At 42.4% G+C, this 12,452-nt stretch overlaps 1 protein-coding gene across 2 annotated transcripts; it reads left to right on the top strand.

The window, feature by feature from the left end:
- Positions 1-229: 229 nt before the first annotated feature.
- Positions 230-10,647, top strand: Rrp4 (exosome complex component Rrp4). Of its 2 annotated transcripts, XM_089581201.1 has the most exons (8): positions 230-364; positions 605-712; positions 5,665-5,800; positions 6,064-6,129; positions 6,541-6,609; positions 8,879-9,046; positions 9,515-9,643; positions 10,543-10,647. In XM_089581201.1, exons 1-8 carry the CDS (start codon positions 231-233, stop codon positions 10,618-10,620), a joined length of 888 nt encoding a protein of 295 aa, XP_089437327.1. In that variant the 5' UTR covers position 230; the 3' UTR covers positions 10,621-10,647. The 2 variants fall into 2 exon arrangements, with proteins under 2 accessions (XP_089437327.1, XP_089437328.1); XM_089581202.1 differs by lacking the exons at positions 6,064-6,129; positions 6,541-6,609.
- Positions 10,648-12,452: the final 1,805 nt, after the last annotated feature.

The raw sequence follows: 12,452 nt of genomic DNA, 5'->3' as shown, positions 1-12,452 counted from the left end.
TGCTTAAGTAAGAATCAGGCTTATCTGAACAAATTATTGCGCACATTAAAATCGAACGCGAGAGCTAAACGTCCGCTGTTTATTGTTGTTTTGTCTACAAATGCCGCTTGAAAGGTTGGCTTAAAAGCGAAAACCGAAACCAGCCGATGATTTCGACCTCCATGTTTAACCTCCATGTTTCGAGGTGCGATATCAATCCGAGACAAGCAGCGCGTCCAGCATAGGATACCATGGCTGCCATGGCTACCGTGGCGGTTGATGTGAGGCTTTTCTCCGCGCGAAAGCAAGATGTTCGTGAAAACGCTCGACCAAAGGGCCTTGTGGCTCCCGGAGACGTCATCACAGCAGACTTAAGCTTTATGAGGTGGGCAAAGCTCGCCTTACGACTGTTGTTTGTCTAACGTAACACAAACTTCGAACTTTGGCAAATCGCTGTAATTGCGCTCACGTGGTTTTCGCCGCAAGTGGTATGCAGATTCGCATAATTCTGTCACTGAGCAAAGCAAATAAGTGTTTGCGAATACGTTGCTGTAGGTCGTGCCTTTTTTTTCCCCCTTTTTCTTTGGATTCGTATCAAACTTTTGTGATTATCCTGCCATTCCAGAGGCCACGGTACTTACGTTGACAGTAGCAATGCACAACTACTGTCATCCGTCGCAGGTGTGATTGAGAAAGTAAACAAGCTCATCACAGTTCGCCCACTCAAAACACGGTGCGTATACAGCTTCCTTTGTGCTCTGACCTGTTGGGGCTCGTGCTATGGATTTTTCGGTGTAACTTCTTTCCATGTTCTTTGGCAACACTTTCCAGTACTGTGAGAAGAGTGGACGTTCGCATGGTAATATGCCACTTATAAATACTGTGACTGATTTTATCCTGTTAGGTCAGCTAGTGAAACAAATATGAGCGGAAGCTATATATTTTTGTTTAAAAAATTTTCGGCTTGCAAGAACCGCTATAAAAATGCATGGTTGCATGATTGAAGCACATGGTGACAAGCACCCGTCATATTCCAGTGCTCATAAGTTGTTTGGGTAACATCAGGAAGATATCTTTGTGACTGAAGGCATATGACGAGGTCCAGGGAGCTGTTGTTGTCACCTGCTGAAATTATTAGCTGTATTCATTACCAGCCTCAACAATGTCATCAGCCTGACTACACCCACTGCAGGGCAAAGGCCTCTCCCATGTCTCTCCAATTAACCCTGTCCTTTGTCAGTTGCCGCCACTGTATCCCCGCAAACTTCTTAATCTCATCCGCCCACCTAACTTTCTGTCGTCCCCTGCTACGTTTGCTTTCTCTTCGAATCCACTCCGTTACCCTTAAGGACCAGCGGTTATCTTGCCTTCGCATTACATGCCCTGCCCAAGCCCATTTTTTCCTCTTGATTTCAACTAAGATGTCATTAACCCGCGTTTGTTCCCTCACCCACTCCGCCCTCTTCCGATCTCTTAACGTTACACCTATCATTTTCCTTTCCATAGCTCGCTGCGTTGTTCTTAACTTAAGCTGAATCCTCTTTGTTAGCCTCCACGTTTCTGCCCCATAGGTGAGCACCGGTAAGATAGAGCTGTTGTATACTTTTCTCTTCAGGGATATTGGTAAGCTACCATTCATGATCTGAGAGAACCTGCCATATGCGCTCCACCCCATTCTTATTCTTCTAGTTATTTCCCTCTCATGATCCGGATCTGCGGTCACTACCTGCCCTAAGTAGACATATTCTCTTACTACTTCCAGCACCTCACTACCAATTGCGAACTGCTGTTCCCTTGCTAGGCTGTTGAACATTACTTTGGTTTTCTGCATGTTAATTCTTAGCCCCACCGATCTGCTCTGCCTGTCTAACTGATTGGTCATGCTTTGTAGTTCTTGTCCTGAGTGGCTTAGCAAGGCAATGTCATCAGCGAATCGCAAATTACTCAGGTATTCTCCATTAACTCTTATCCCCAACTGTTCCCATTCCAGTCCCCGGAATACCTCCTGTAAGCAGGCAGTGAAGAGCATTGGCGAGATCGTGTCTCCCTGCCTGACACCTTTCCGTATTGGAATTTTATTGCTGAGTTTATGGAGAACTATAGTAGCTGTGCAATCGTTATAAATATCTTCCAATATTTTCACATAGCACTCTTCTACACCCTGATTCTGCAATGCCTGCATGACAGCTGAGGTTTCCACACTGAATCAAATGCTTTCTCGTAATCAATGAAGGCTATATATAGGGGTTGGTTATATTCTGCGCATTTCTCTATAACCTGATTGATAGTGTGAATGTGGTCTATTGTCGAGTATCCTTTACGAAAACCTGCCTGATCATTTGGTTGACTAAAGTCCAAGGTTGTCCTGACTCTATTAGCGATTACCTTAGTAAATACCTTGTAGGCAACGGCCAATAAGCTGATTGGTCTGTAATTCTTCAAGTCCTTGACGTCTCCTTTCTTATGAATTAAGATAATGTTAGCGTTCTTCCAAGCTTCTGGTATTCTCGAGGTCACAAGGCATTGCGTATACAGGGTGGCTAGTTTTTGTAGCACAATATCTCCTCCGTCCTTCAACAAACCTGCTGTTACCTGATCCTCACCAGCTGCTTTCCCTCTTTGCATTGCTCCTAAGGCTTTCTTTACTTCCTCCTTCGTTACTGGCAGGATGTCCCATTGCTGTGCTCGACTGCCTCCCTCAGTAGCTTGATGATTACATTCGCTACTGTATAGATTTGTGTAGAACTCTTCGGCTAATTCAACTATCTTATCCATATTGCTGATGACATTGCCCTGTTTGTCTTTTAGCGCATACATCTGGTTTTTACCTATGCCCAGTTTTCTCCTCACTGATTTTAGGCTACCTCCGTTTCTTAGAGCATGCTCGATTTTCTCCATGTTAAACTTTCTTATGTCGGCTACCTTGCGCTTATTTATTAACTTCGATAGCTCTGCTAGTTCTATCCTGTCTGTGGAGTTAGACGTCCTCATGCTTTGGCGTTTCTTAATCAGATCTTTAGTCTTCTGAGATAGTTTTCTGGTATCCTGTCGAACCATCCTATCACCTACTTCTGCGGCGCTCTCTGTAACGATAGCTGTAAGATTATCATTCATTGTTTCAACACTACGGGCGTCTTCTTCAGTTAAAGCGGAAAATCTGTTTTGCAGCGACATTCTGAACTCCTCTACCTTCCTTCTTAATGCTAACTCGTTAATAGCCTTTCGCTTCACCAGTTTCCTCTGTTCCCTCTTCAAATCTAAGCTAACACGAGACCTTACCATTCTGTGGTCGCTACAACGGACCTTACTGAGGACCTCCACATCCTCTACGATGCCAGGGTGTGCACACAGTATGAAGTCTATTTCATTTTTAGTCTCACCATTGGGGCTCTTCCACGTCCACTTCCTGTTTGCTCGTTTGCGGAAGAAGGTATTCATAATCCGTAAATTATTTCTATCTGCGAACTCTACTAATAACTCTCCCCTACTGTTCCTAGAACCTATGCCATAGTCACCTACCGCCTTGTCTCCAGCCTGCTTTTTACCTACCTTTGCATTAAAGTCGCCCATCAGTACAGTGTACTGTGATTTTACTTTGGTCATTGCCGATTCCACATCCTCATAGAAGCTTTCAACTATCTGGTCATCATGGCTTGATGTAGGCGCGTAGGCCTGCACCACCTTCAGCTTGTACCTCTTATTAAGCCTAATTACGATAGCTGCCACTCTCTTGTTAATACTGTAAAACTCCTCGATGTTGCCAGCTATATCCTGATTAATGAGGAATCCCACACCTAGTTCTCGCCTATCTGCTAATCCACGATAGCACAGTACATGCCCGCCCTTTAGTACTGTATACGCCTCATCTGTCCTCCTAACCTCACTAAGCCCTATGACATCCCATTTAATACCGGCTAATTCCTCCAATAGCACTGCTAAGCTAGCCTCACTTGATAAGGTTCTTGCGTTAAACGTTGCCAGGTTCAGTTTCCAATGGCGGCCTGTCCGGAGCCAGAGATTCTTAGCACCCTCTGCTGCGTCACAGATCTGACCGCCGCCTTGGTCAGTTGCTCCGCAGCCACTGGGGACTGAGGGCAGAGGGTTAATTGGTTTGTTCATAGAAGGTTTGCAATGTAGCGAACCTTAACTAAATTCTAAATAATTTGTTGACGCTGTGGATGTATTTAGAGAATGTGTTTTCATAATTCGAAAGCAGCTATGGATGCAGAACCTGACAGCCAAATGAATGCCAACTACTGGTAATTAAACAACATGAATTGGGCACTCTAAAGTTGATTTTTGCTTTTTTAAAGCAACCTAGTGTTATATTTCCAGTAAGGCTCGTGGTTTTCAGTGAAGTGCCGCTACATCACAGTCATATGGAATCCAAATAAACTGCAGCAGCAGCAGTGTGGTTCTATGTGAACAGTGAAACTCTGGCTCAAAGGCCAACTAGAAAGGTCATGATTACTGGTGTCCTTCAAGAGGCTGTTGCCATGAAAACAAAGTACAGCTATGGGTTGTTGTGGGTATTTAAAAAGATTTGCAAAAAAGTTCAGGCAACCTGCATACCTTCTTTTTGCAGGGCACTGCACCTGAGCATGACCATGCACAGGCTGTTGCTGTCTAGGACATCATGGGGTTTCATTGCATCCACCGTCCACTAAACTTGCCAGAACTTGTGTCATCTGGCAACTTTGTTTCCTAACCAAAAAAAAACAAATAGGCTTAAAGGCATAAAAATTCCTAGCTTACCGTGAGGTACAGCTGTGCAATGAGTTGTGTTTGTGTGACCACTCTTCGAAATTTTTATAATATATAAGGAAGCATCGGCAACAATGTGCCATAAGAAGAGAACTTTTCATTGAAGGCATCAAATTTACTGAGTCTAATGGACCGTATCATTTCATTCCTGATTGGGTTCAAAACTTCTCATTACCCATGTATTTCAAAGTGCGCATTACTTTTCTGACTACTTTATCAAGGATATTTTTGTTACATATTAGTGTAGTAAAGGTCTTCGTTTATGAACATTGTCTTTTGCGCACAGCATGTTGAAAGATTATAAATTCTATCGTGAAAACAAATCTCTGCTCAAAATTTTCATCCCTGGAATAGGGTTTCGGCATATTTCATGTGTCTAGTTGTATCTTCGGATTTTTCTTGTTCTGTTTAACATTTGCGCCGCCATGGTGGCTCAGTGGTTATGACACTCGGCTGCTGACCTGTAAGACACGGGTTCAATCCCAGCCGTGGCGGTCGAATTTCAATGGAGGCGAAATTCTAGAGGCCCGTGTACTGTGCAGTGTCAGTGCACTTTAAAGAGCCCCAGGTGATCAAAATTTCCGGAGCCCTTCTCTGCGGCGTCCCTCATAGCCTCAGTCACTTTGGGATGTTACACCCTCATAAACCCGAAATCATGTGTAGCATTTTCTCTGAAGAGAATGAACAATAACGATTTTCTGCCGTAGTAATGTGATTTTAAGGAACTTTTTTGTTTTAATGAGTCACAGTCCTTATACTAAGGTGCTCTGAATACATGCAAAGCACATTTAGGTTCAGTGCTTTAAATGGTCTATTCTGTTTGCTTTTGATTTGTTGAAAGACGTGGTTCTTAGAATGAGGTGCTACCAATCGATACAATGTTTCCCTCTGCCGCTCTAACCATGTCTTTCCTTTGTGTAGCTACAATGGCGAGATTGGAGATGTTGTTATCGGACGAATAGTCGAAGTCCAACAGAGGCGATGGAAGGTTGAAATGGCCTCACGTTTGAATGCATCTCTGCTGCTTTCGTCTGTCAACTTGCCTGGTGGAGAGCTGGTATGACAGTTCTTGCATGCGTCTGTTTGGCCATGCTTATTATTACTATAAAAAAAAGCTTAGTGTGAACATAATGGAACTCTGGGGCTGATTATCAGTGCTAGTCCTGTTGTCAAAGGTTGACCTGGTACTGCCAGCTTGTATGTTGGCAAGAATGTGCATGCTGGGAGTAATTTATTTGATAGTTACCTATTATGTTGTGTGTGACGCCTTGGCCATGGTATGTGAATTGTCTGAGGTGTAATGTGACTCAACTCTTTCAGAGAAGGAAGTCTGCTGAGGATGAATTGCTGATGAGGCAATTCCTGTGTGAAGGTGACCTCATCAGTGTATCCTTTTGTTTATGTCATGCAGATGAAGGAAGCAGTGAATGGTGCGTGGGCATGGCAGTGCAAGAACGAGCAGGTTGTGTCAGACTGAAATATGGACTAAAGCATCCCATTAAGGATTGCCCCAGGCCTCCATGCTTACTCTAGGCCTAGTGTTTTACGTAGTGCAGTGTGTTAAAGCATAAGTGGCTACCTTTATTGTGGCTGCCAGCTTATTCTGGAGTCATCATTTTGTCATATGAAGCCGATAATTGTAAGTGTAATATATGCTTTGCAAGACCATGATAGCCAGCAGTATAGTGCTTGTCCATTCGCTTTCATTAGACATGCATGTTCCTCTGCTAGTGGTTTCTTTGCACACTGTTTATTCACATCAGTTGTCGATTATCCACTTAACTGTTGCACTGCCAGGCAGAAGTCCAATCAGTTTTTGCTGATGGATCATTGTCACTGCACACCAGGAGTCTCAAGTATGGCAAGGCAAGTTCCACATTGCATGTCTGGTCACAAATGCAGCACTGAAGTGTTCAAGTGTGTCATGTTGGCATCCAGTTCTATATGCTTAGTATCAGAAGAATATTGGCTTTAGAGTTCGTTCTGTGTGGCTTCCATCTGACTTTTTAAATATTGGGCTAGAGTTTGCTAGGTCTGTAACAGCAAATGCCAGGTCCCAGATAAGGTACATGCTCTAGACTGCACTGCACCAAATGCGCATTTATCACATATGCATTAATCAAGGTGTTATTTGAGTTGCCACTACTGGCATTGTAGGCACCACATAATAAAGTGTAACTTTTGTAGTGCTCTTTAATAGAGGTACTTTCTTTAAGATATAAGAGAATAAATATTTTGGCTACAATACAGAGACTTCCATATTTATCTACCAGATTTTTTTACATATCTGTGCACTAACTACTGGCTTGATCAAACCTAAACATCACTCGCAAAGTAGCATATTATGGTCTACGTTCTTTGAGGTGTAATTAAACATTGTTACTTGCCTGCATTTTCTTGAATTAAGGAGAAACTGCTGTCGGCTGAAAGTAGTTTTTGCAAATGCAAACCTAGCAGCTGATCCGGCAGGCTGCTCCACCTGCTGGGCAAAAAGGCAACCGACAGCCTGGCTTTGTGGGTGGGCGAGTTGTGTTTGTTTTGAAGGTTACTATCACATTTTTGTGGTGTTCTAGTTAGAGAAGCGACAGCTCTTTTTTTTTTACACTAATTTTAATGGGTAGACGAAATGGCATCTTAAAGGAACTGCGCAATTTGCCACCACCAGGCCAAGCCATCGCTTGCTCCTGCAAGTGGCAGGGGACTCGGCCAGTTGTTTTGGCTGCTCAGCCAGCTTTGAAAACTGTACTTTTGGGTGAACTAGTTTTTCCGTCTGTAGCATATTTTAAAGAAATTGGTTACTTAGGAGAGGGAGCTTTCAAAAATGTGATGCAGTCAATAACTCAAATGTTCAAAAGTCTCCTGGAGTTTTCCTTGAACATCTTCTTTTATGTCTGTGGTTCTTGGTGCTGTGTAGCTTAGTTTAACTGACACTTTCCCAATTTGCCTGAAAACCGTGCTTCTTAATATATATTTTATCAGCTGTGTTAATATTCTTTGTCTGTATTCTTCATTCCCTGATTTTTATATTTGGTTAAACTTCGATGTACCGGTTTGTTACATTTCTAGGTCTGCATATATGTGGGGGGAAATACCTCTTGAATGAACTTTTCAGCTAATGAACCTGTGCAAAATCCCCTGCCAAAACAAGATTGTATCCAGTACAAGCGTATTTCACTTCAGTCAGTTTCATCACAGTGCAGCTTTCAGTTCAGTGGACATTTTAGGAAGAATTAACATATTGCTTTTGGGTCAAAACGGATCACTGTGGAAAAAAACGCAGCAATTTTCATCCACAAAACTGCGGGCAGTGCAATTTTGAAGCTGCTCAGCTTGTGAAACTTCGCAGCACCATACTTTTTCTCGCTATACTTAAGCATTCCATGTATTCCTGAGGATGGTTTGGCTATGCAGCTGGCATGAAGCATGAGTAGTAGCCTAACGTATTCGTTAGTGCACTTGCCTCATTTTTGGTCTTGTAAGTCGAAGAACCTTTTCCTAAGAAAATTGTTTAAGAATTTGAGCAAGAAATGCAATAATATCTCTACACAAGTTCAAAGCTATTGCCTCCCACTGGGCATTCTCACTAAAAAAAAAAGTGCATGAAAGCATGGACTAACTCATTCATTTACCAAGTTGGCAGTGTTGAATTCAAAACTTTAGTAAGGTAAGCTTGTTGGTTAATGTTTATGCTTCAAGGAGTGCGAGGGATGGCATGGAGAGATGCTTGTGGTGTCTGTTCCTTTCTGTCCCATACTTTGCACTGTTTCAAGCATGAATACAAAAGTTTGACACAAAATTACTGCACTTTTGTCGAGAGTTCCAAATGCACAATACATGGGTGGAGTTTTCAGTAATGTGAAATAAATGTCTTAGGGAATCATTTGAATGGTTTAACTTTATTTTGGTACTTCAAAATGAGTGGCTGCTTGCTCATTTCACTTCAGCAGACTTTCACTTAAGCATTTCCTTAAGGTCCCTGAAATTTGTGCAACTGATATTTCACTGTATATTTCAGGTTGGGATTCATGGGCTTGTATAGGCTTTACTGCTTGTAACACTGTTAGATCATGGACTTGTATTGGGACTGCTCACCTTCTAACATTTTTTATGCCTTGCGGCGAACTCTCGTGTGCAGTTGGGTCAAGGAACTTTAGTACTTGTGTCACCGTCATTGATCAAGCGCTGCAAGATTCACTTCCACAGCCTGCCATGCGGTGTTCAAGTCATCCTGGGAAACAATGGCTACGTCTGGATCTGCCCACTTCCGTCAGAAGAAGGCACAAAGTTTGTTCAGAGTGTAGACGTAAGTCACAGCTCATGCATTGGTCATTTTTGGGATGCAGTGTCACTAGTATAGACCTTTCCAATAAGGGCTCCCTGGGAGCTGCCACACTGTTCACTGGACTGTCATGAGCATCTCGCGCTAGCTCTGTGGAAGCAGCGGTGGAACCGGTTTTTGACAGTCTAGAGAGGAGGCGTTTCGACAACCCCCTCACTTGGTGCAAAGGTCTATAAAGCAGTGTGGGGGAATACACGTATTTCACAGTTCAACTACATTGAGGGGGGTTGGGAGGAGAAAGTTTCCATCACCTGCTTTTGCCCATTTTCCAATTGGCTAAGGGTATAGATTTCCACATGTTACGTTTTAGTATGTAGCCCTGGACAGCGATGTTTGCTTCTACTCACAAAAAGTGAAGGTTTGCTAAGTTTTATGCGAAATGTTTACATGAGGTAGCAAACTGTGTATGTGACCTTTCTATCTTCTTTGCAGATGGTACCTGAGGTCACGAGAGAGGCTATATCTCGTGTCAGAAACTGCGTTGTGGCCCTGGCACGCAATCATGTTCTCCTCTTTGATACTAGCATTGTGTATGCCTATGACATCTCTCTAGAACACAAGGTGAGGAGGCCCGAAATGTGCTGCATGTCTTGCTTCATTAGTTATCCAGCATGTATTGCGAAGATTTTTTTTGCTCAGTTCATCTGCTAACAGTCATTGCAACTTTCAGTCCTTCATTTATGTGTGTTAATTTCGACCATTAGCCATTTAATGCGGTTTGTATACACTTGTGTAAATTGCAAACTTGCAGCTTTTTCTCAGAGTAAGAGGCAAATTCAGCATCCCTCGTATTGTAAATAGGGCACTTTTGTATGCCAACCAGCAGACGCAGAAAATAATATTTGCCAAAACAGCAAGTATAGTAGCACGTCATTTTCTTGCCGACAGATTTTGCTGCCAGTACGGATGTCAATTTTTTTTTTTGCTAGATTTCTAGCTTTATGTGCATCCTCAAGAAAGGAAACTATTCCAGGCTCCATGGGGTGTTAATTTCACAAGTCCTAGTATTGTAATATTACAGTTTCCGCCCATTTCTGACAGTTTTCAAGAAATTTTGCCAAGGAAATTGAGAACATTTTGTGCAGTATGTAAGCAGTGTTCTTTGTATGCTTTAACCCCCTAACGGACACGTATTTTTTTTTTTCGATAATGGTGCCAAACTGGTCATTTAGTACCCATGCCGCCATCTCTCAGCAAAGCAAAAAAATGCTTTGTACAAGTCCTGCTCGCTTTAAACTGGGCACAGTGTGCCAGAAAACACACAGGCTGGCTGCGTCATAAACAGTCTGCTTATCATGAACCTGGCTCATCCAAGTCCGCTAGGGGGTTATTCATTTGAGCTACATGGAGACAGGGTGTGTATTTTTCAGAGTCCATGTTAATCAGTGCGTTGTTCATTTGCATTCTGCATGTCTTTATGGGCAGCTTTCAAACATATTTCTTGTCCAAATCTTCACCAGGTGAATGCCCTCGCAAAGCCAGAGGTGATGAAAGAAGTGGCTGACCTAACAAAACAGAAGCTGTTTGTGGAGGTATAGAAGTAAAAGAAATGAAACAGTGAACAAGTTCTGTGTTTTCTACATTTTACATCGTTGCTGTGCAACTTTTGGCACAGACTCTCATTTAGTCTGTACCTAAGGGGTTGTCTGAATTTATCAAAATTTCTCATTTCTTCTTATGGCTTGCTTCCTGGTCACTTTTGAATTTGAATAGTGTGTTTGAGTATAATAGATTATAAGATCAGATTACACATAGTATTACTTTTTGTCACCGACTGCAGGGGCAGATTTAAAAGTAGGGTTCATCTTGACTTCTACTTGAGTTTGGTGATTTGCTATGGTACATGCCATCTGTGGACGACCATTGCTTATAACAAATGAATCTGCTAGTCTTTTTGTTCAGCAAAGCTAATTTTTTTCAGTCTGGGAATTAGAAGAAATTTTGATAGATAGTGAAGCACGACAAACGTGGTGCTCAAAGAACTGCATCACTTCAAATGAAACATTCACTTGTATAGCACTATTTTTAAAACCTCTATCTCTGTACAACTTGGTAGCCAGGTACACAATTCATTGAAGAGCTATTATTCATGTACTGAAGGTACTTTGAGGTGCAGTTTTATGCCGTGCAGGTAGCCGAGCCAGTCTCAGATGTTAAGGGGCTTCATTCTGTACTGGGAAGAGTCAAATGCACAAAGAAAAATGAGGCGTAGGGAAGGAAGGTATGTATTGTGCAAACCAAGGCAGTCATCCACTCAGTAGGTGGTGCCCACAAAAATACACGAGTGATGCCAGGACCTCAACTTCGTTTCCAATTAGGTTTTAAGGGAAACTGCTCCCTACGTATCAAAATGCATGCTCTTACCCGAGGTGCTACTTTAGCATTTCTTTGTGGATGCAGTTTACTCGGAAGTGGAGGGAAGGTTTCCCTGTCAAAATTTACCCCAAAAGTCGGCACAGGCTCGCAAGAGTGCACGATAGGACAGCCTATAATGCTTTCTTAGAGTTACTTCCGCCAAAATATGTTGCATAAAATGTTGTATGCTGTTAGGTGAATTAGGTTTTGACATATTTTCTTATGCATCTTTTCTTAAACCCTAAGGAGTGTTGCCCTCCATTTTTTTTTTTTCTACTTATTGATAGTGTCTGGAAGTTGATCACAAAGTGCTTACCTGTTTATTTGGGAAGAAGAGCTGTAGTCATGTCACTGGTTTCTCTTATAAATTGCCTGAATTTATCCATGGATAAAAGAGTTAACAGCACAAATGAAAGACGGACATGAAGAGAGACAACAAACAAGACAGGTAGTACTCCAGCAGATTAACCTTACCAACAAGCCAAGAAGGGCAACATTCTGCACATGCGCTGGAGGTTTTGTGACGGGAAAAACACCTTGATTGCACTTGAAAACCATCCAGCATCCAATGTTTGCATCGAAAATGCCCCCTACCTTATTGCTCTTAGAAGATGCCTTCCACCTCTGAAAGGAGATACTGAGGTGTCACTGATGCAAGCGAAGCTGAGACTTTATAAAAAAGACCTCTAACAATTCATGTGCTCCACTTGCATCAGCAACACTTTGCTATCTCTTTTCAATAGTGAAAGGCATCTACTAGGTGCAATGAGGTGGGGTGCATTTCCAATGTGAACACTTGGTTTTAGAAGGTTTTAAGTGCAATAAAGGTGTTTTTTTTTTTCATTGCAGAACCTTTAGTGCATGTGCAGACTGTTGTTGCTCTTGGTTTGTGGATAAAATTAAAGTTTGTTGAAGTACAGCGCCTGTCCTATCTGTGTCCTATCTACGGTGTCAGTTTTCCTTTAAATGACGTGAGCAAACTACCCCATCAACTCATTTTATTGCCCATGGATGC

The sequence above is a fragment of the Amblyomma mixtum genome, chromosome 3 (assembly GCF_055824585.1).
Source record: "Amblyomma mixtum isolate Tamu chromosome 3, ASM5582458v1, whole genome shotgun sequence".
NCBI classification, from domain to species: Eukaryota; Metazoa; Arthropoda; class Arachnida; order Ixodida; family Ixodidae; genus Amblyomma; species Amblyomma mixtum.
This window is presented reverse-complemented; position numbering and strand designations above follow the sequence as displayed.

Bases quoted from the DNA above. Each gene is read 5' to 3' on its own strand.
- Rrp4 (XM_089581201.1), top strand. From the start codon at position 231: ATGGCTGCCATGGCTACCGTGGCGGTTGATGTGAGGCTTTTCTCCGCG. The intron at 365-604 runs GTGGGCAAAGCT...CTGCCATTCCAG, and splicing joins GCAGACTTAAGCTTTATGAG to AGGCCACGGTACTTACGTTG. The intron at 5,801-6,063 runs GTATGACAGTTC...CAACTCTTTCAG, and splicing joins ACTTGCCTGGTGGAGAGCTG to AGAAGGAAGTCTGCTGAGGA.